Consider the following 23026-nt stretch of genomic DNA (forward strand, 5'->3'; position numbering starts at 1 on the left):
CAGCACCTGAATTTTGTTCTGAACAAGGAGGTCACTGCTCACCTTGTTTGCTATGGGATCATCTCTCAGTGTGATGGTTTTCTCACGTTAAAGATTTTCTTTACAAAGTCTGTGGAGTTGGAGCTTCCCTGTGTGTTTGCGTAACAGGGTACTAAATCCCAGCTGTGGCATCTGGGTACTGCCTTCCTGGAAGTGGAAAGCCACAAATTACCAAAACATCTTAAAATGTCGATATGTTTAAATAGCCCCTTTTTGTATTGGAAGAGTGGACTACCCAGACTTGTGTTTTTCTGTAAGGACCTTAGTTGTAGCTATTGTAATTATAGAATTCCAAGCAAAATGCAACATAAATTCTATCCTTGGAACAACTACAACAGAGATTATCTTCCAGCTCTTCGTTCTGATAAGGTGTTTTTATTTTAATGTTAGAATAACTTAGTGGTATTCAAGGCAAGCCAACAAAGGAAGCAACACCTTTTTGGGACTGTGTTCAAGAAGCCCATTGTGAAGGAGGATTTCAGACACTGTTGCCTTAATAAAAACATACTGCAATCCTCTAAAAACACCAATAAAGAGACAGAAAGGGGGCTCACAATTTGCCAAGACACAACTGTGACACACAGACTGAGAATGAGGCACCTCTGCACGAGAGCAGAGCAGCCATGAAAGTCCAACAAATCTTGTTAAAAATTTTAATTTTCAACTCTGTAAAGACTCTTGCACTCTGCAGACAGCTCTATGGATGCAGATATGCCCCACTGGGTTAAGTAAAATTGGATTTAACCTGTGTAATATCAAGATGTTGTAAGCTTCTGAACAGGGATAAAGAGGCAACATGTCCAATTTTATGCAGTGGATTTGCTGGATAATACTGTGTGTCTTTCCCAGCTTTGCCAGCCTTAGGCACTAGTACTTCCACTCTCTGTGCCTCAGTTTCTCCATTGTATGAAGAGGGTAACATGGTTCCCTACATCACAAGGAGCATGGGTTGATGTTTAACATGGTTTAGTGCCACTACCACTCATCTCAGGTCCTAGTCTGCCAAGAGCTTGTGCCCCTGAGGTGACAGTGATGAATTTCTAGGGAATTTTTGCTGATGTCCTCATGACCATGCATTTGAAATGTTATACAGGCTTTTCCGTAGACAAGAGTTTCATCTCTTGAGTGTGAGTTATGCCATATTCCCCAGCAGTTGTTGGTGCCTCTGTTACTACTGGTAATGCCTTACAGGAATAAACAGTGAGATAAGCATCTTGCTGGTGCTTTCTGGTCTGCAGGGAGCTTGGGTCTTGTACAACCTGTTCCACTGGGCTACACTTCCCTCTCAGTGGCTTGTGGGGACCAGGCAGGGCTTTGTTTGCCACTGGCACTGGGGTGATTAATGGCTCTTTGCCTTTTCCAGGAGAATGCTCTGTCACTGGCCAGTCCCACTTCAAAAGCTTTGACAACAAGTATTTCACCTTCAGTGGGATTTGTCAGTATTTATTTGCCAAGGATTGCGTGGAAAATTCCTTTTCTGTGATCATCGAGACGGTGCAGGTAACAGCAGCCTTGGCTGGAGCCTCTGCACATCCTCTTGGGAGCGTGATATGAATTGCAGCTGCACAGGCCAACAGAAGCAATTTCTCTGTGAAATAATTAGTTTAAATAACAGTCTTTCTCCTTAGTTAATAAGTTTTTTGCTTCTCCTTGCTGCCGTTCCCAGGAGCCTACTTGGACATGGAGGTTTGGAAAGTGGGTTCTCACCACCTCTTTGCCAGCTGAACAAACAGAGAGGCAAGAATTTGCCCTCTTGCAAAGCACCCTGACTGCTGGTGCCTCTCTAGTGCCGGTGGGGAAAGGACATTTCCTTGGATACTGAAGAGAGTGCATTGTCAGAGCAGTACCTTGAGTTGCTTCCCATTTACTGATATTGGCTCGTGACTTTCTTTGCCATCTCCCCTGATGGATGTGAGAGAGGCAGGAAAGGGAGCCAGGCCAGTGCAGGGAGGGATGGAGATCCTGGAGGGGAGTGTCACAGGGAGGTTAACCCAGTCCTGAAATTAACTGGCTATTGGGAACAGGTGTAAGCCAGAGACTGAAAAGGGCACTGAAGGAAGCAGAGGGCAAGAAAGGCAATGGGTGTTATGTCAAGGTGATGGGAGGAACTGAAGGCAGGGAGAGGTGTGATAGAATCAAGAGACTGACAGGAGAGAAAGGGAATATAAACCTGGCTTGCAGCAACAGAGAAGTCACACGCTTTGGACAAATGGGCTGTGAGGTTTCTATGCACCATCCACTCTGAGTCCTGCATTAGTAAGCTCTGATAGTGCAGCTCTGAGATCATCTGTGCTTGGGAACCTGCAGAACAGGTTTCTACTGAAACTTCCCTTTCGAAACCAGGGAGCAGACCTGGGGCCCTGCAATCCTTGTTCCTCAGCTGTGTAACCCACAGTCAGGAAAATAAATACCACACAAGTCTGGGGTGGTGTGAACTGCATAGCTGTTTCCCAGGCTGGTCAGCTGTGTGAGTCAGTGTGCCCTTCCTGCCCCTGCCACAGCTGGGGGCTGCTCACTCGCATGGGCTGCTCCCCAGGCTCTGGTATAGCACCCACAGGTTGCATTCCAGGCTCTGAGACAGGGAGCTCCCTAGTGTAATTAGTGGGATAATGGAGGAGAGTGCCAGCCTGGTGTTAGTGGGATGCAGAAACTAGATCCATGAAAGCATTTTGACACGCAACACCTCCCAAATTAGATGCTGAAATGCCTCCTGGGGGCCTGGGACTGAGTCACCAATAAAGTGAAAACTTGAGGCAGATTTTCCTTTCCTGTAGTGTGCAGATGATCCTGATGCCGTGTGCACTCGCTCAGCTTCTGTCCGGATCCGGGATATGGACAACAGCATCATTAAAATGAAACATGGAGGAGGAGTTTCCTTGAATGGACAAGACATACAGATCCCTTTGCTACAAGGTGTGTTCCCATGGGCTGACTCTGGCCAGACACTGAAAGGGTCCTACTTACTAGTGTTTTCTGGTGTGCCTTAGCCCAGTGCAATCAAAAAGTGTTTTCAATACCAAATTCTCATTTGCAGTCTCTTTTACGGGCTCTGTCATTTCAACTTCATTCCATACAGCCCATGCACCTTGGCTCAGCTCCTCTAAAATGAGGAGAATTAGGCTGGTTGTATTTGACAGACTTGGAAAAGCGACCGTTGGTCTATTCCTTTTGAAATTATTATTATTTTTTTTTATCCAGAAGCTTGAAATAATGGAATCACAGAATGGTTTGTGTTGGAAAGGACCTTAAAGACCATCCAGTTCCAACTCCCTGCCATGGGCAGTGACATCTTCCAGTAGACCAGGTTTTTCTAGCCCCATCCAACCTGGCCTTGAACATTCCCAGGGATGGGGCAGCTACAGCTTGTCTGGGCAACCTGTGCCAGGGCCTCCCCACCCTCACAGGGAAGAATTTCTTCCTAATATCCAATCTAAACCTACTCTGTTTAAAGCCATTCCCCATTTTCCTGTCACTACCTCTTGCAAAATGTCACTGTTAATGCCTGATATTTGGCAAAATGCACATATGTCCTTTTCTGGAGCCCCTGAGTGCCCTAACACTGAGCCTTTGGGCAAACTGAAGCAAATGTCAACTGCTGAGAAGGCACAAAGCTTGGGAAATGTGAAGTGAGCAATCCTGGCACCCCTGGCTTTGACAGACCTGTGTGCACCCCATTCAGCATAACATAGCAATCCCAGGCAATGAAACATCATATCCTGCCCTGACTGACTGACACTATGGTTGTCTTCAGGTGCCCTCCGTATCCAGCGCGTGGTGAGGACCTCAGTCCGCCTGACCTACGGGGAACACCTGCAGATTGACTGGGATGGGCGCGGTGAACTCCTGCTGAAGGTACTCTTTCTTTCCATCTGCCAGTTTTATTTGTGCCTGTTCAGCCCTTCTCTCTTCCCACCCAGATGTGCACAAAGATTTTCTTGTCTGAAGTGAGAAATTGCTGGGTGTTGCATGTTAGAAATTCCTTTCTCTTTTGCTACCCCCGGAGTGAATTACAGGTCCTTTTGTATTCCAGAAACGAACATTTCATCCTACAGCATCTTGGTGGCTTTTTTCCTCCTCTCTCTTTCCTTCTTTTCTCTTTTTTTTTTTAATTTAAATTAACCATGAATAGTCTTGTGCTTTGTTCAGCAGAAACCCTCTAAACTGCATTTTTCTTTTATTTGCTTTGACTGTTGTGTCTAAAACAATGGGTGTGTGTTACTCAAAATAAGAGAAGAAAATGGCTCCAGGGACACAGTTACTCATAATTTCCAGGAAGAAGAAATTAGCTTGTGGATGTGTTGCATGCTCCTTCTACTGTGAGGAATGTTTGAAGTCAGCCTTGATTAACAATTAGGGTTTGTCTGTGCTGCAGACCACAGCAGAGTGTAGAGATACTCAAGCCAGGTTTAAAAGAGATGAGCTGTGAGGGAAGCTGTAGCTACAGCCCTGCTGCCTTTGAACCCTCCTTGTAGCAGGAGATCTGCAGCTGAACCATACGTGGAGTGGTTCTGCTCACTGAGGACTTTTGCCAAGAAAGCCAATTTTCTTGGGATTTTCTACTGAGCAGTGAATGCTGCCCTCTCTGAACCACAGCCTTGCTTTTACATTTTCCTTACCTGCCCTAAAATCTGGCTTAAATGTCATGCCTGGCATGGTGTAAAGGTTCCTGAAAGCTACTTCACAATTGAGTTCAAGAGCTGAAAGAATAACTTTGGAAAGCACCTGGGGTGTTGTGGTTGTTATTTTTCTTTTTTTTTAATTTAACCTGTATTTCTGTTCTCCAAGGGTTCTAGGAGTTCTTTTTGGGCTTAGAATGATTCACTTTAGTCCCATGGGACATCTCAGAAGTTTTGATTTTCCCCAGTATTCAAAGTATTTTTCTGCCTGGTCAGAGGCCTGTGTAGCCTGGTAATTTTTTTCTCTCACTTAAAGCAAATCTAATTTTCTGCTCCAGATCCTCTACCCAGAAAAGTGATGCAAATTTCTCCAATCATCTGCTCTTTCCCTTGCTGGGTATTGAAAGCATCTTTGTAATTGCTTTTGGAGAGTTAATTTATGCTGGATTCATAGACTGACCAGTTGCCAAGTATTTCTGACAATTAGGGGAAGTGATACACTTCCATTACCTTGGCCAGGCTTCTGGCAAAGTTTTTTTCTGTGTTCTCAAGAAGGTTCCCCTTTCTGTGATTGCTTGATATTTGTGATTTGAGCTTCCTCTCGAAAATACTCCAGAATTGGGATTTGTATGAGTCATTGTTCCATCTGCAGAGTACGTGAAAGAGTACATTCCTTGCCTATTGGAATAGTAAGGATTCACATATTTTAATAACTCATGGTTGTTCGTTTTCATGCTCCATATTTAGTCTCTGACCACTGTGTTAGAGTGGTGAGTAGTGTTAGGGTATATTTTGGAGGCTGTTTTTTATCTTTATTTATACATTAAAGCCCTGAGTCAGCTCCTGAGTAGCTTTACTTCTAATAGAAACTGACCTATCTTTTCCTATTAAAATCTCCTCCAATATTGCCTCTGCTTTGTGACAAAGCAATCTGTTGAAATCTTCTTCATTTTCAAATTTTCCTTTTAAATGGGAAGTGGTTTCAGGTGCAGTATCTTTTCCCAAATTGCCATTGGAAGTATAATCATCTCACTACATTAATAGCATGCAACCGCCGGTGTAGTCCTGCTCATTTATATGAATGAAGGGGGAAAATAAGGAAAGACTAAACTGGACTCCTGGTCAAGGCACAAAAATAAGCTTTTTTTTCTCCTAGTCACCTTCAGTTGTCATCTGAAATTATCTCTGTACTGTGCAAAAATTGTCCCGCTGCTACTAATTTTTGTTAGAAGCTGAAAAAATGTAGTAGAATGGCACTGTGTCTGTAGCATTTGAATGTGTAATTGAGAATTTGCTTGAAAATTTAATAGTGTGTGGTTCATTCTTTAAAAAATCTTGCTATACAGTGATAACATGTTCAGGAGGATGACCAGGCTAATGTTGTGTTCCTCAGCTGTCTCCAGTCTATTCCGAAAGGATGTGTGGCCTCTGTGGGAATTACAATGGTAACCAAGGGGATGATTTCCTTACACCTTCTGGCATGGTGGAATCTCTTCTGGAAGATTTTGGAAACTCCTGGAAGCTCAGTGCAGACTGCCAAGACTTGCTAAAACAAGACAGTGACCCCTGCAACCTCAATCCTCGTTTAGGTACTGAACTCCATCCATAATTAAAATGTTCAGCAAACGGTGATCTTTCATTTTACATTAAAAAGTGCCCTTAAAAATTAACAGAAAATAAAGGAAACTAAAATAAAAATTGAAAATGAAAAAAAAGACAAGCAGCTAATGTTGCTTATATTACCAGCAGAGTGGCTGTAATATAAGTTTAAAAAAACATTGCAAAAAACAACACCCAGAGGCTCAGATTGATGCAGGAAAACTTATTATTTTGTGAAAATTGAAAATAAAAATGTCAGCATTGTAGGATTGTGCTGCTGATCAGTTTGGACCAGAGTCAGAGTCAGACCATCACAGTCACAGCGCACCTATGCCACTGAAACTACTCTTGCAAGTGTGAGCAATACCATGTTTATCCTCTGGATGGAGAAAACACCTTTTCTTCATCCCTCTGTGCTTAGAGCTTAAACACTTTTCCCAATTCCCTGTCTCCCTTATTTTACTGCATCCCAACCGACAGCCTTCCTTTTTCCCCTCCATGCTGCTTGGGTGTCCTGATTTGACACAGGGAGAAATCCGAGCAATTTTCTTGTCCCAGGTGTTCCAGCAACCTCTGATTCCTGGGAGAAGCAAGCACAGAAAGAATTTTGTGGCTGTAGGTCAGAGCAGGCACCAGTGATTTGTCAGTATAGTGCAGCCTAGAGGGTTTAATTTTGCAAACATAAAAAGCAGCAGAAAGCAGAGGCCCTGTAAAAGGAAGTACAGCACCAGAATCAGTGGTAACAGGATATAAAAGCAGTGCTTTTCCTTGATTTGTTTTACTAGTGAAACATTATTCTTTCAGTAGAGCTCATGACATATGAGCTATGGTGCTACCTGTGCCTGCTTGATCCTTTTTATTCTTGTATGCTCTGGGGATTTTTTGGTTTATAAAAGGAAAGGAAAATGCTTACTGTGGCTCATCTAGCTTTTCTTGAAAGCCACTGAGTGATTTGGTGCAAGCATGTAATTTTTCTCTTTCTAGCCAAATATGCTGAGGATTCCTGCTCAATTCTGATGTCTCCTGCATTTGAACCCTGTCACCATGAAGTCAGCCCCACTCCCTATGTGAAGAACTGTCGCTTTGATGTTTGCTCCTGCTCCAGTGGCAAGGATTGCCTGTGCTCTGCTGTTGCTAATTATGCAGCAGCCTGTTCAAGGAAGAGCATCCTGCTCCAGTGGAGAGAGCCTGACTTCTGCCGTAAGTGACATGCTGCTGCACGCACTGATTTTCCTTGTCTTGAAGGAACTTTTTCTGGCAGTGTTGGATGAGAAATCTAGAATGTGATGGTTTCTTATGGCAGGGACAGTCTGTCTTTGCTCCACACTAGCACAGATGCAAAAGCTGTTCCCAGAGACTGCTCAGCACTGGGGGAGAGAAGCAGTCAGCTGCCATACCTCAGCACAACTTCAAGCTGGATTTCCATTTTCAGCTGTATTTAAGTTTTAGGTATTCACCTGGAAACGTTCTGAATATCCCAGGGTAGGAATCTCCAAGTGATTTGGAGTAATCCATGAATTGCCTTCTTTTGAGGCCCAAACTTCCCATGTCCTGAACCCATTAGTGACTCCTGATGAAGCTGAATGTGAGGGTACGGAGAGAACATAAAGGCAGGTACTTGGTGAAGACAAACTTAGATCAGAAGGGAATTCTGAAAGTCTTGTGGTACCACCCCTTCTCATAGCAGGGCTTACCTATTGTAGATCACCTGATGTCTTGTCCAGACAAGTTTTGAGCATCTTCAAGGACAGAGATCCCACAACCTCAGTGCAAGATGAATAACCAAACTGCTGAGAGGCTGGAGCAGAAGAGTCCAAAGCCTTTTATTTCTTTTCTTTCTCTTTTAGGTCAATGATGTAGGAAAAAATCCATTGCAATACAATTTTGATTGAGCATGGACACTCTTTTCCCCATAAATATTTGTGAAGTGGATGTTTTTCCATTTTCCTGAGCAACTTTGTTATTAAGGAAAGAAGACAATTGAAAATTTTGGGGAAAAATGTGTGCTTGGCAGCTCTCCAGATCTGTTCTGCTACTTCTTTCCAAACAGAGGCTTGCAAAAATATTTCTAAACTGAGTGTGCAGAAACTAGAAAAGAGTGAGAAAGAAAGGTCACTGGTGTTCCAGGTGGTAGGGTCTGTACCTGTAAGGTCAGTAACCACAGCTCCTCGGGGCTGGAGAGTATTTACTGCAAATGAGAACAAAACCAGTTTATGCTAAACTGCTGCATGGTTTGATAATATTTTACCTAATTTATGTAAATGTTCAGATAGTGGAACAGTAATGTAATAAAAATCCTTTTAAAACTCTGCAGGTCTGGAGGCTGAAAGAAAGAGCAGCGATAATGCACCATTGTTCTTTCTGTAATTGAACAAGCCAGTTTTCACAATTAATCTTTAATAGTGCAAAGCTGCTTCTTCCTTTCTGTGCATTACCGAGAGCTTTATGCCCTCACTCAGTGATTTCCCTGATTGCAGATCCATCAGCTCCCATTAAATGATCCTGATGCCCTAGACATCTCCTGTCACATGAAGGAGAGCAATCCCTCTCTTAATGGGTTTAAGATGTGAATGTGCAGGTTGTTTAATTTGTGCTGATGGCCCATTGCACTAAATGTGTGCTCCCCTCCTGCCTTGCTCCACAGAGATCTGGTTTCTTGGAAAATGACTTGACTGAACCAGTTTGCTTGATTTGAAGTGGAGGAGTGTCAGGGAGCAAAGTCATTAATGCAGCACAGCAGTTCTGCTGCATGTCAAGCTAACAACTCCCTTGTCCTTGCAATTACTTTAGTTGCAGTTTGATTATTTAAGATCTGACTCACATCCCTGCAGCCCACCATGATTAAGCACCAGAGTCAGTCTCTTCATGCTGGATGGGAGGAGCAGACAGGCCATACTCTAACAGGCTGTATCTCTCGTGCACCTGCATATAAAAAAATTATTAAAAACTAGACTTGATTGCTGAGCCCAGAGAGTGGTGGTGACTGAAGTTAAATCCAGCTGCTGGCTGGACTTAGCACCACTTCACAAGTAGTGTTCCCCAGAGCTCAATATTGGAGCTAGTTTTTTTTTGATATTTTTAGCAATTGTCTGGATGAAGGGAAGTGAATGCACCCTCAGTTTGCAGATTGCATGAAGTCGGGCAGGAGTTGACAATTTACTGGAGGGCAGGAAGGCTCTGCAGAGGGATGTGGACAGGCTGGATCGATGGGCTGAGGCCAATGGGGTGAGGTTCAACAAGGCCAAGTGCTGGGTCCTGCCCTTGGGTCACAACAACCCCCTGAAGCGATACAGGCTGAGGGCAGAGTGGCTGGAAATCTGCCTAGTGGTAAAAAACTCAGAAGTTCTGGTTGGCAGTGGCTGGACATGAGCCCAGGGGTGCCCAGGTGGGCAAGAGGCCAATGGCACCTGGCCTGGATCAGCAATAGTGTGGCAGCAGGACCAGGGCAGGGACTGACCCCTGTGCTGGGCATTGGGGAGGCCACACCTCAAACCCTGTGTCCAGTTCTGTGCCCTTCCCTGCAAGGAGGACATTGAGGGGCTGGAGCATGTCCAGGGAAGGGGATGGAGCTGGGGAAAGGTCTAGAGCACAAGTGCTGTGAGGAGCAGCTTGGAGAAAAGGAGGCTCGGGGGGGACCTTCTCACTCTCTACAACTCCTGACAGGAGGGGAGGTGGGGTTGGTCTCTTGTCTCAGGGAGCAAGTGGCAGGACAAGAGGGAACAGCCTCAACTTGCATCAGGAGAATTTTAGATTGGATATGAGGAAAAACTTCTTCACAGAAAGGGTTGTCAAGCATTGGGACAGGCTGCCCAGGACAGTGATTTGGTCACCATCTCTGGAGGTATTTAAAAGCCATGTGGATGTGGCATTTAGGGACTTGGTTTAGTGGTGGAGTTGGTGGTGTTACTTTAATGGTTGGATTCAATGATCCTAAGAGTCTTTCTCAACCTAAATGATTTTATGATTGTCTAGAGTATGTGTCTATATGTATGCATATATTGTTCTGTGGCAAAGGGGATTCAGTCAACAGGTCCCTAGATGTCCAATTTTTAGGATCCATTGGTAAGCTCCCTATTTTCCTTAATGTGGTAGTGCTGGAGCAGTTCTTGTCTTTGCATGGCTTCTGTAAGAGAATTTGTAAAGGATAAATATATAAGTACTGGAGTGGGGAATTAAAGACAGGCTCTGAGCAGCATTTGGAGGCTACATCTCATAGTGGATTTCAGCGTGGTGGAGGAGCTGTGTTAAATCCATTCCTGACAGGGTGCACCTTCTCCCAGAGCCTCTGACCTTGGGGTGATAACATTTTCACCTTGTGTTATCCAGGAAACTGGTCAGGGTTTATGTCTCTCTCACTTGGGGTTGAAAACCCAGCCACAAAAGCTGCTGGAGCTGTCTGATGCATACACATTTTTCCAGTGTGTTCCCACTGTTTCTCATCTTATTCCTGGGATAGGCTGTGCTTCAGAGTACAACACTGAGCTGTTTCTTTTTTATAGCAGGCATCTGCAAAGACTTGATGCACCTCGCCTTTTCCTCTCATTTTCCTGGCAATAATGGGATGGGGATTTTTTTAGTGGCAGTGTATTACACAGTGTACAGACAACAGTCCCCTCCCAGGTCAGTTGTCTTGCACTTTTGCTGTTAAAAACAGATGTTGCTGGGAGCTGATGGAGCAGTGGATTGGGACAGGGAGTGGAAGCACTGGGCAGCATAACTGGGAAAAGAGAAGATGTTTTTAACATCTTAATAGGTGCATGAGCAAGTAAATCACAGAATCATAGAATGGTCTGGGTTGGAAGGGTCCCTTAAGATCATCTTGTTCCAACCCCTCTGCAGTAGGCAGGGACTAGACCAAGGTTGCTCAGAGCCCTATCCAATCTGGCCTTGAATACTTCCAGCCACAACTTTCCTGGGCAACCTGTTCCAGGGCCTCACCATGCTCCCAGCAAAGAATTTCTTCCTAATATCTAACATAAACCTTCCCTCTTTCAGTTTGAAGCTCCAAAATGAGTTACAAATTTGAACTAAGAAAGGGATCGATGTACTGGAAAGCTGTCCCTGTGATCAGGGAGTGCCTATAAAGTAGGGCAGGATGTTGAGCTTAGTTGTCCTATTTTTTTTAGAATCTTGAAACTCTATTAAATTGAGGTAGCTGCCTGGAATCTGTCAAAGCAGTTCCTGGTTTCCAGAGGTTCATGTGCAGCAAATAATACTTTTGGCTGAAGCCTCATGGTTGTCCTGCTTGGACATGCCTTTAGTAATGAAAGTTATTTTTAAAATGGTCCTCAGCCCTGGGCTGTGCCTGTTGAGTGTTTGATTTACTGCAAAGATCATGTTTATGTAAATTAGGAGCACATTTCTGTGAATATCTCCAAAAGGCTTCTGTAACTGTAAGAGAACCTCTCATCTGCTTAGTTCTGAGTTAGGAAGCATTTACTTTGTTTACTGTGTGTATAAGTACACATGATTTTCTGGGGCTGTGTTGTGAAAGGTATATTAAATAGTTTCGGCATAAGTCCCAGACTTGGGAGATTCTTGTCCTCTTGAAGGCTTCAAGTCACCTTAGATGCCTCTGGGCTGGATCCTTAAATTAGGGAATTATGTTTCTGCGTATGGGGCTCGGCAGAAGTTGGGGAGATGTCTGTCTTCAGCAGGGAGAAGTACTTCTTAATTTCAGAAGAATTTTGTGAAGCTGAGCATGAGACATTGGTTGGCATGAAGTCCTTGCTTTGTTAGCCCAGCTGACACCTGGGTGAGGCTGCAGACCTGTAGCCTTGTTGTTGTTTTATTGCAATGGCTGCTACACTTCCCAGGGATGTGTGTTCACAGAAGAGAGGGTGGGGGTTATCACATAATTCTGCAGGTGTAACAAGAGGAAGAGCTTTCTATGGAACCCTTTGATCTTGGTTTTAGCAAGGTACAAATGTGCCAACTTTTATTTGCAGCTGCTTCCCTCACTGCGCTGAACATCCTTCCTCATCATGTTACAACTCTGTTTGCTGTGGAAGGTTGCTGCAAACAAGAGGTTTTGTAAAGTCTGGTTAACAGGAGGCCTGTTAAAGTAAAGCCCTTGATAATACCAATTTGTTTTCTTGTTTGCTGCAATATGTTGTCATAGCTGCCACCTAGTGCTGATGCTTGTGTGTGCAGAGGTGAACGCCTCAAAATCAGCCCTCTGGAAGTGGAATTTAAACAGAGGCCAAAGTGGTTTCAAAGGCCACAGTTAATCCCATAAATATGAATTCATAATAGAAATCGTTAGTACCCCAAGGTTTGGCTTCATGATTCCTAAATGATGTCATTATTTGCACCTGTTTCCGTAGGAATCACTGAGTGTTTCTGGGATGTGAGGCTGGTAAAGTATTGCAGCATCTGCTTATCATGGCAGAAAGTACTTTTCTACTACTTTTCCTATTTTGACCAAATTGTCCCTAAACATGTAACAAAGGAAAAGAGGTGTGAATGTGTATATGACACTTGTAATGCTCCTAACATATAGAATCATATAATGGCCTGGTTTGGAAGGGACCTTAAAGATCATCTAGACCCAACCCCCTGCCATGGACAGGGACACTTTCCACCAGCCCAGGTTGCTCAGAGCCCCATCCAGCCTGGCCTTGGACACTTCCAGGGATGGGGCAGCCACAGCTACTCTGGACAACCTGTGCCAGGGCCTCACCACCCTCATAGTAAAACTTATTTTCCTAATATCCAATCTGAACCATTCCCTGTCAGTCTGAAGCCATTCCCTCTTGTCCTGTCACTCCAGGACCTTGGAAATAGTCTCTCTCCATCTTTCCTGTGGGCTCCCTTCAGATACTGGAAGGCTGTTATCCAAATAATAGTAGAGGTTGGACAGAGATCATGTTTCTTGTTCAGGATGAAATTTTGTGGTTGGATTTCCATCACAGGAATTGCAATCCAGAGCTGACATTTATTGGGAGCTGCAATGTAGTGAGGTTCTATTTGTATCTGTACAAACAGTGCCCTCAGCTGCACCAGCGCTGAAGAGTTAAGGACTGACAGCACAGCTAATGAGTGAATAGAGCAATTACCTTTTAAACCCAAGCTTTTCAGTTTGGTTTAGGCAGCTTTTCCTTTTGCTGGCTTTGGATCAAATGCCAGTCTCCCTCATGTGCACATCTTCCAACAGCAATGGGCTGCCCTGAAGGGCAGGTGTACCAGCAGTGTGGGACGCCGTGCAACCAGACCTGCCGCTCGCTGTCCTACCCGGAGGAGGACTGTGAGGAGCTCTGTGTGGAAGGCTGCTACTGTCCCCCTGGGCACTACCTGGACGAGCACGAGCAGTGCGTGCCCAAGTCCCACTGCTCTTGTTACTATGATGGGGAGATCTTCCAGCCCGAGGATGTCTTTTCAGATCATTACACCATGTGGTAAGTGCGCTGTTCTTAACTCATCCCCATGCGCTGTGCCTGGAATTTTTGGATAGCTTGAGTGGTTTACTGGTTCAGTTCCTGTGCCTTCACTGAAAGCAGTTTAAAAGAGGGCAAGGTTTTGCATCCAACAAACCAAGTGGTGAGTTTTGCTGTTGCATCTTTATCCACATAATTTCAGATGCCACCTTAGTCAGAAAATAGTGTTAAGCCCTGTTCTATGAACAGTTCCTGCCAGTTTGAAAGGGAGCTAAATTACTGACAACAGCTACTTTGTAAGCTTTTAAAATGTCACTTTAATGTACTGTGATGCATTTCTTAAACATTGAAACCTAATTACCTCTATCAGAGATACAAATATTAGAAAGCATTTCTAATGGTTAAATTGAGTAGCAGTACACTGAGAGTGGGAATGTAATTGCTGCGTAGCTCCTGGCAATCCCAGTTTTGGGAGCAGTATCTTCTCCTTTTCCCCTTTACCACAAAAATCCGAAGTTTCAAGCACTAGAGGTCCCTTACCTCTCTCCACAACAAAACTGCCTGTTGTCTTGTCCAGCTTTACCCCTGTGCAGATGCATTGGATTCAGCAGGTCTGACAGCCTGCTGGGTTACCGTGTTAGTATATCACATCAACATTAAAAGGTTTGAGCAACAGATCAGCCCCAATGAGAGCTGTAATTTTAGTACCGACAAGTTCCCTGTTTTCAGCAAACCACAGCATGAGTGAAAGTTTCATGTCATTGCATTAACTCTAAGTTGTATTTGTTTTTTCTTAGCTATTGTGAGAATGGCTTCATGCACTGCAGTACAAACAGAGTTCCTGGTGCCTTCCTGCCTGATGTTTTTGCTGATGAGAGGCCATCTGCCAGAAGTTAGTATGCCTAATAAAAATATTTTTCCAGGTTTTTATTTATTTATTTAGCCTTTTCTTATTTGGTCTCTTGATAGTGTAGAATAGGGAAGAAGTGCCAGAGGTTGCAATGGTTGGTGACCTTGTGAGTATTTTTCTAAATTTTTTTTTAATTATAGGATAGAAACAACAAGTTTGCATGGGATGATGCAGTGCTCCTTGAATCTCACCTTTCAAAATCATAATTAGCTACTGCAGTCTCTCTTGAGTTGAAGAGGTCCCTTGGCAGTGATCTGAGGCCCTCAGATTTAAGAATCAGATGTCATCTGAAACCAACCAGCTTTATACCTCCTGCTTCTGACTGGCAGGTTGCAAGCTCCTCTTTCTGCTGCAAATGAAGCTTTTTGTGGCCTGAAGGTCAGAGCAATGCCAGGCTCCCAGTGTGCCTTTCAGCCATATAAAACCTCCTGGAGACTGCCAGCTGCCTCGAAGAGCCAGGCACTGCATTGGAGAAAGGACAGCAGTATCCCCTGGGAGTTTTTGGATAGAATTTATGGGATTGTGATTGGAGAGGGGGTTTGAGGCTCGATGCATCTCGGAGGTGATTTTGGGAGGTCTAGGAATACTCGGGAGCTGGAGATAATCCTTATGGGTCCCTTCCAGGTCAGGGTATTAGATGATGCCTGTGTGAACACCAGGAGTAGTGCCAAACATGGTGTCTTCCATGGCACACTGCCTGTACACGGTGCCTGTACACGGTGCTTGGGGAAAACTTTTCATTGATTTTTCCAGATGCTTTGGAGAGAAAGGGTTTTTGTTTGTCTTTGCATCTTCTGATAAACTACCAGGCATCCTTGTTGCCAAAGCTTCTAGTGGAAAATGCTGTAAATCTGATTATAGGTACAGGGTAGTGACCACCAGGTTGGCCCACCTGTTCTTCAGATGAAGCCTTCTAGGTGTATATCTCACCAGACTCTTTTTTAAATGCTGTTAGGATGTATTTTCTCCTGATATTAGGGTGTTAAGACTTACCAAAACCTCAGAGAGGCATATTGCTAGTACTGCTTGAAGTAACAACCTGGAGTTTCTTGGGACATTCTGATATTCTGAGTGAATCTGAAGTCTCAAAGAGCTTGTATTTAAGTGAAAGGCACTGTTATTTACAGTCACCAATGTAGTTATACTCAGTGTGGGAAGTGGGTCTAAATACAATCATATGTTATGCTGTTGCTTCTAAGAATATACATTTTCTGCTGACATGGTTAATCTCTGGAATTGTTGTGTTGTGTTTAGTGCAGCTTTTTGTTTCAGTATTAGCATACCTGCTTTTATGACAGCCTGAGGTCACTTCATGGGCAGTAGGGACTGTTTTTACAGTGTTATGACATAGTGGGGTAGTGTCTATATTCTAAATTAGTTTTCTAATAAAAGTATTGATCCATCTTTTAGAAAAATACTGTGCTAACAATACTGGAGTACTAATTGCAATCGTTTAAAACTTATTCTTTAAAGTAAAAAGGAGCTTGGTATGCAGATCCCCCATGGAAAAAATTATCTGTCCTGCAAACAACCCAAGAGCAGAAGGGTTGGAGTGTGCCAAGACTTGCCAGAACTATGACTTGGAGTGCATCAGCCATGGCTGCGTGTCTGGATGTGTTTGTCCAAAGGGGATGGTAAGGAGGCTTAACTGCACAGAGAAGCAGGCTCACTTTTCTTGATTTCCTTTTTTCCTACCAGCAGTTTTCTTGCAGCTTGGAAATCAGTGGTTGTGAAGTATTGACTATCAAGTTGTGGCTTGTTCAAAGTGTGCTGTATTATTATATCTGAATAGAAGATGAACTTTAGCTTGTAATAATAGTTAATAATCAGAATGCCAAAGCCCACTTTTGAGACCAGTTTATGTCTTCCTTCAACTCTGCTACCAAACCCCTCCTCAGTCTCTCTGCACTTCCCTATTCAGAGACAGAAGCACACAGACATCCATGTCCAAAATACTGACCCCATATCCAGGCTGATCAGAGGGATGGAGCAGCTCTGCTGGGAGGAAAGCTGAGAGAGTTGGGATTGTTCAGCTGGAGAAGAGAAGGTTTTGGGGTGACCTAATTGGGGTCTTCCAGTGCCTGAAGGGAGCACACAGGAAAGAGAGAGAAAGACTATCTACAGGGACCTGGAGTGACAGGACAAGGGGAAATGGCTTCAAACTGTCAGGAAATAGGTTTGGATTGGATATTAGGAAGAAGTTCTTCCCTATGAAGGTGGGAAGGCCCTGACACAGGTTACCCAGAGAAGCTGAGGCTGCCCCATCCCAGGAAGTGTCCAAGGCCAGGTTGGATGGGGTTCTGAGCAACCTGGGCTAGTGGAAAGTGTCCTTGCTGTTGCCAAGTCTCCATCTGTACTGCTGCCTTCGTGTGTGTTGTACCAAATTGAGAGTTCTCCATGAGGGGAAATGTGAGACATGAAACCTGCTAACATGATGCCACAGGGTGTCCTGGAGCTGCAAGTGGTGTGCTGAGCATGCTTTTTTTCACTGGTAAGATGCTTTCTGGAGCCCGAGTTTGTGTTCCACTGCAACCTTCAAATTCAACCATTAGGGCAGTCATTTTTTTTAATAGAGCAAATAGGGTTTTGCTCAGTCGGTGACTGTGGACTCAGTGTCAATTTAGAGCCCTGAGAAAAAGCAGACAGAATAGAATAGACAGCAGATTGATGCTGTTCTCTGGGCAATAGAAACAAGCATTGGTGTTCAGTGCTGTGCAGCACACCCTGGACAGGTGAAAAGTCATGCCCAGGATCTCACTGGGGACTGGTGTATAGCCCCAGGCACACATGAACAGGATAGAGGTGGAGCACATGGTACACACTTCATAAAGTTCAGTAAATGGCACTTTTGAGTTCCCTGTCCAGGAAAAGTGATGGCATTTAAGAAGTTTTTGATGTTCAGTGTATGAAATGCAGATGAACATACCTAGCATATGTTGGGAAAAGAGTTGAGGTTGTGTCTTTATTTTGTTTGAGAGCTGTGAGATGTTTTTTGATAGCTGTGCTGCTTGGAGACATTGCTGGTGCTATTTTCTGGTTCAGAGAGGCACATCATAAAGCATGGTGTTTTTAAAAGTTCCATTCCAGGAAGTCTAGACCTAAAAAGGAGTACTTTTAGGGTTTTTAAAAATCCTTTATACCTGCTCAGTGTTCAGGCTGATGAGTAAGTACTGGACATGAAGTGTTAGCTAATGAAGGTGTAATTAATTTCTTCTAGGGTTGACATGTATCTTTATGTTTAGGTTTCAGCTTTAATGTATTTACTTCACTACTTTACATTTCATTTTAAAAAGCAATTAACTTAACTTGGAACCATGCATTTTATAAAGGTATGTTGTTTTCTCCTCTTCTGTATCGATACAGGTGTTTTCTGCCTCCAAATTCCTTCTATTATCTTTCAAAAAAACCAGCCCTCCCCTTCATTCTCATAATACAGTAATTTCTAATGATAATTTTAAACTTTTTCTTTAACATTGCTACCATATTTTGCTGATAAACCCATCTTTATGTCAATAGATGCTACTCAAAATGCCAGCTGTGGGCAAAAGCTCAGGTTTGTAAAATGTCCTGGAGGTACAAAGGGAAAAATACAGGACAAAATTTGAAGGCATCCATAAATTTTCACCTCAATTTTAAAAACAAGTGTTCCTTCTTTTCACATTTCAGCTTTCTGTCGTTTTAGAAAAGAATATTCCAAAACAGGAGTGAGATAACTAAACTTAGAAAAGTTTGTGGACTTAAAAAGTTCCAAGAGCTCCCGGGTAAACAGGTCTTTCTTGGTATGTAACCATCTGTGATTTGGTGAAGGGGTTTGAGTTTTTGTTTCACTTCCAGGATATTACCACATATTTAGACATAATTGTGGAAAACAAATTATGATAACTACTCAACAGGAAGAAGAAAACAAAAGGAAACCAAGCTCCCCCAAATCAACTTCCTAGTAATTAACCTCCATGTTTAGTACAGAATTATGTATTCCTTTTCAGTAAGTTGTGACAGTTATTTCATTAAACTGGTACCACGGGAGCAACCTTTTGGAGTTGGAAACTTCAGCTGACTTTGCCGTGGTGTGAAACAGCCCTGAACTCAACAAGGTGGTTCGTCAGGTTTTGAATAAAATAATCGGGCTCAACATTTTTTTTTAAGGACTAGTAAATAAGTTCTTTGTCCGCTAGATGACAGTATGGTTCCATCTTCCACTGAACAGCTTTGAGTTACTTGTTCTCCTTGGCTTCTCTTCCGGCAGGGAATAAAGCTTAGGAGATAAACCAAAGCCAGTGTAGACAGTGTAGAGATGATCTTGGGAACCACAGCCATCCAAAGACAGGACCAAGCCCAATGCTTTTGTCATGTGGGTCCCCTTTGCCAAGTGTCACTCCTGGCTCCACAGCACCTGCCAGCCTCTTGGAAAAGGGCAATTTCCTCCTCACCAGTAGGATGAGGTCTGTGAGGAGACTTTTCTCTTATTTCTGTGTTTTTCAATAAGCCTTTGTGCTCCCGGAGAAGGATTTGGGATGGTGGACCAGATTCTCCTTTCCATGCTGCCTCTTTCTAACGTAAAGACTGAGACAAAGCTCTGCAAAATCACAATCTGTGTTTTCCAGGCTTATACCAACACAAATGAGCAATAAAGGGAGTGGAAAAAGGAATTACTGTTTCTTTTACTGATCGGTCTCCCAATCCTGATCAATTTGCAAGCACACACAGAGATACAAACTGCTGTTTGCAGGAAGGTCAATGGGAGTTAACAGCTTATTGAACATTTATTTCCGTAAATATTTATATGTCATCATTCTGGAAGACATTGCACCTTTTAACTGAAGACTTTTTTGGTTTTTTTGGTACAGTAGCATATGAAAATTTTCAATGGTCAAGGATAACTTGTTAGCAAAAGAAATTAGTCTTGCTTGTCTAAAATGGTTCATAAGTTGTGGAGTGACCATTCCTGGAAATGTTCAAGACTGGGTTGGATGGGGCTTGGAGCAACCTGGTCCAGTGGAAGGTGTCCCTGCCCATGGCAGAGGGTGGAATGAGATGATCTTTAAGGTCCCTTCCAGCCCAAACCATTCCATGATTCTATGATACCATCAGGAAACACTGTCAGATATGTAGTGTACATAAATAACTCTCCACTACAATTTGCAAGTGTATATAGCAATTAATATGTAATTAAGTTATCCCTTTATGTGTAAAGAGTTGTTTATAGATCATGCCTCCCTGACATCCAATCCCGTCAGATCTCGGAAGCTAAGCAGGGTCAGCCCCGGATTAGTACTTGGATGGGAGACCTCCTGGGAAATGCCGGGTGCTGTGACAGTCCCGAGGACTTCACTGGCACTGTCCAAGCTCGCTCGGCTGTGGCAGGTGAACCTCAGGACTTAAACGGTGGGGCCAGTTCTGCGCACACTGAGCCTCACCTAAAATCCACTGCGCAGGCTGGAAAGGCACACCCACGTGGGGACAGCCCTTCCCAAATCTGCGTTCGCGAAGCCGAGCCACACACACACAGTTGAGTTATCAGTCTTAAATGGAGGAATCCATAGTCTAAAACCTGTGCGCACAAATGTCCTGCCAGTTTTCAAATACATATCTGAAAACTAATGGAAAAGATAAATCAAGGATTGTTCATGAATATGATGCTCCGGCTGGCTTCGTTTGAATTGGAAAATTTGCTGGGGTAAGAAATTGCCAATCAATTGATTATTTCCCCAGATAATGCAGACAAAACCTAATTTCATTCAACTGAAAAATAAGTTTTCCAGTTCACCTTGACTTAGTATTTTACATTGTTTTGATTTCTAGCAAATAAAAATGTTCAATGTGTCACAAAAAGTAATTCTTCTTTTTCTGTCTTTGATCATCTGGAGGGTGGGAAATTCTCCATATTTGTCACCCATTTACAGAGCAGAAAAATAAATCATAACACATGTGCAGAAGTGTGGGGGAAAATATACCTTCTCAGATTAGTTTACTGCACCCCAGGATTTTCCCATTGGAAAATATTAATAAATATACAAATGGAGTGTTAACCACCTTACTGGGGAAAAAGTGGAGCAGAACAATCAGAAAGCACAAAATCCAGACACTCTAAAACCTAGAAAATTAGTTTCTTTCAATTTCCAACAACTGAATTAAAATTAATGTTTAAAATTGAAATCAAATATTTTCTGGCATTTTGACTGCTGAAATAAAGCTATTTCTAAAACTTTGATATGTTAGTAGAAACACCCCCCCCAAACTGTTTTCAGCTGAAATTTATCTGATTGTTATTTTGATTTTTCCAGCTAGGTAGCTGTTGTATATTTTTCAGTGGAGGCTTATCCTGTATTATTTCTTCTTGGAGAGGTGTGTGTGTGTGTGTAAAACATAAGTGTATGGATAATGTAACAAAGAATGTCAGGTGAAAACCAGCACATTTTGGTGGTCTGTCCTAATATGTTTTGTACTTGGTTTTGTCTGCACAGAATGGTGATGGGCTGTTTTAGTTAAAAGAAGAAATTTATGAAAGAAATTCTTACTGTGGGTGGTGAGATTCTGGCACAGGTTGCCCAGAGAAGCTGTGGCTGCCCTGTCCAGGTAGGATGGGGCTCTGAGCCTCCTGGGCTAGTGGAAGGTGTCCCTGCCCATGGTAGGGGTTGGAACTGGGTGATCTGTAAGGTCCCTTCCAACCCAGGCCATTCTGTGATTCCAAAGCCTATTAGCTATTGGCTTCTAATCTGGCCCACTTCTGTTTCTTACTCCTTTATACCTTTGTTTGACTTTCTGCTGGAGCCCCACAGGTGTGTCAGGAGGAACAGAGTGAATATCTGAGGAAAAGAGTGAATATCCGAGCATCCCTTGACAGAGAGATACTCATCAAAGTTTAGGCTTATTGAGATGGAGTTTAGAATCAGAGACTCTCCTGAGAGTGAAGGGTTCCACATGGTTCTGCACGTCCAGCTCCTGGCTCTGCAAAGGACACCCCAAGAATCCCACCATGTCCCTGAGAGTGTTGATCAAAATCTCCTTGAGCTCTGTCAGGCTTGAGGCCATGAACCACTCCACCGAGGAACCTGTTCCAGTGCTTGACTACCCTCTGGGGGAAGAACCTTTTCCCAATATCCAACCTAAACTCCCCTGACACAACTCCAGCCATTCCTTTGGGTCCTGTCACTGGTCACAGAGAGCAGAGATCAGTGTCTGATGCTCTGTTTCTCCTTGTGAGGAAGCTGTAGATGCTGTGAGGTCTCCCTTCAGTCTCCTCTTCTCCAGCTGAACAAGGCAAGTGACTTCAGCTGCTCCTTGTATGGCTTCCCCTCCAGATCCTTCATCGTCTTCATGTCCCTCCTTTGGACACTCTGATGGCTTTAGATCATTGTGGTGCCCCAAACTGTCCCCAGACTTAAGGTGAGGCCACACTAGCACAAAGCAGAGTGGGACAATCACCTCCCATGGGTTAGGTGAGAAGAATCTAAGGGGTTCTGAAATCTGTAACGTTGTCCTTCCTTTTGCAAGATTTTCTGAGGTTTAACAATTAATGAGACAGACATGGAGATTTCTGCCTGCCCCCTAAGTAGTGGAGGAATCATTAGCTAGTGAGCCACTTGTAATCCTGTGGAGGCAGAGCATCTGCATGAGGATGTTAAACAGCAGCAGTTCTCATTACAAACCTGTCTTTTCTTGGGGTTGCCTCCCCACAACCACAAGAGTGCTCATGCCTCCTATCATCTCAAGCACTCAGGACTGCTCAATCCCCTGTGTTAACTTCTATGTCGTCTTGTATTGAGGGAGTTCCACAGAAAATCCAGCTGTTTGTGACTAGTGCTGCTGGCCTTGTAGTACCAGGTGGTACTGGTAATGCTGCGTGGCATCAGGCTGCCAGATGTACATCAGCCTTTGGATGTGGAGTCAGTCTGACCAGTAGATTGTGCTTTACTGTTTACAAAGTCATAATTCATTGAGTTTTGCAGCAAAGACCAGTCATCTGGTCAAAGTCTGCTTTGGGGCTTTATGTCCTGCTTTCTAAATCCAAGCCACCCATTCTGCAGTGTTCAGACAAGGTCTTTGTCACTGGATCAACAGTTGCTGCACTGGTTGCAATAGAAATACTAATACCAGTCTATGAAAATGTTAAGGGGAAAGTAAAATAGGTCCTAGCCCTTCTTTTACTAAGAAATGTGTAACCCCAAGTTTTGTATCCAGAGGTAAGCCCTTGGGTTTATTTGGAACTGTGTTGCTGAATACTGCAAACACTCAGAAACGTAGCCATGACTGTGAAGCCATATACTGCTTTTTTCCTAAATGCCACCAGGAAGGAAAGAAAGAAGGAATTGAACTCACTTGGAAACATATGGTCTTCTCTGGACTGTTTTCTCACCATTCTTTGTAAAGATTAAGTCTGAGGCAGAGCTGCAGCTCTATCTTCTAGGAATGCATTTCTTTGTTTCCATCTTGCTTCTATTGGAGGGATTTTATTTGGCATAATACAGCTCTCCGTAAGCCACAAA

At 43.5% G+C, this 23026-nt stretch overlaps 1 protein-coding gene across 1 annotated transcript in view; it reads left to right on the forward strand.

Moving 5' to 3' along the window:
- Positions 1–23026, forward strand: part of VWF (von Willebrand factor) — a 140969-nt gene that overhangs the window by 30241 nt on the left and 87702 nt on the right. Inside the window, exons 11-18 of the mRNA XM_071551468.1 lie at positions 1403–1539; positions 2814–2952; positions 3791–3891; positions 6049–6244; positions 7239–7454; positions 13411–13651; positions 14428–14522; positions 16014–16174. Coding sequence (XP_071407569.1) covers positions 1403–1539; positions 2814–2952; positions 3791–3891; positions 6049–6244; positions 7239–7454; positions 13411–13651; positions 14428–14522; positions 16014–16174 — 1286 coding nt within the window. The remainder of the gene's footprint in view (positions 1–1402; positions 1540–2813; positions 2953–3790; positions 3892–6048; positions 6245–7238; positions 7455–13410; positions 13652–14427; positions 14523–16013; positions 16175–23026) is intronic.

This window comes from Pithys albifrons, chromosome 3 (assembly GCF_047495875.1).
Source record: "Pithys albifrons albifrons isolate INPA30051 chromosome 3, PitAlb_v1, whole genome shotgun sequence".
Classification (NCBI taxonomy): domain Eukaryota; kingdom Metazoa; phylum Chordata; class Aves; order Passeriformes; family Thamnophilidae; genus Pithys; species Pithys albifrons.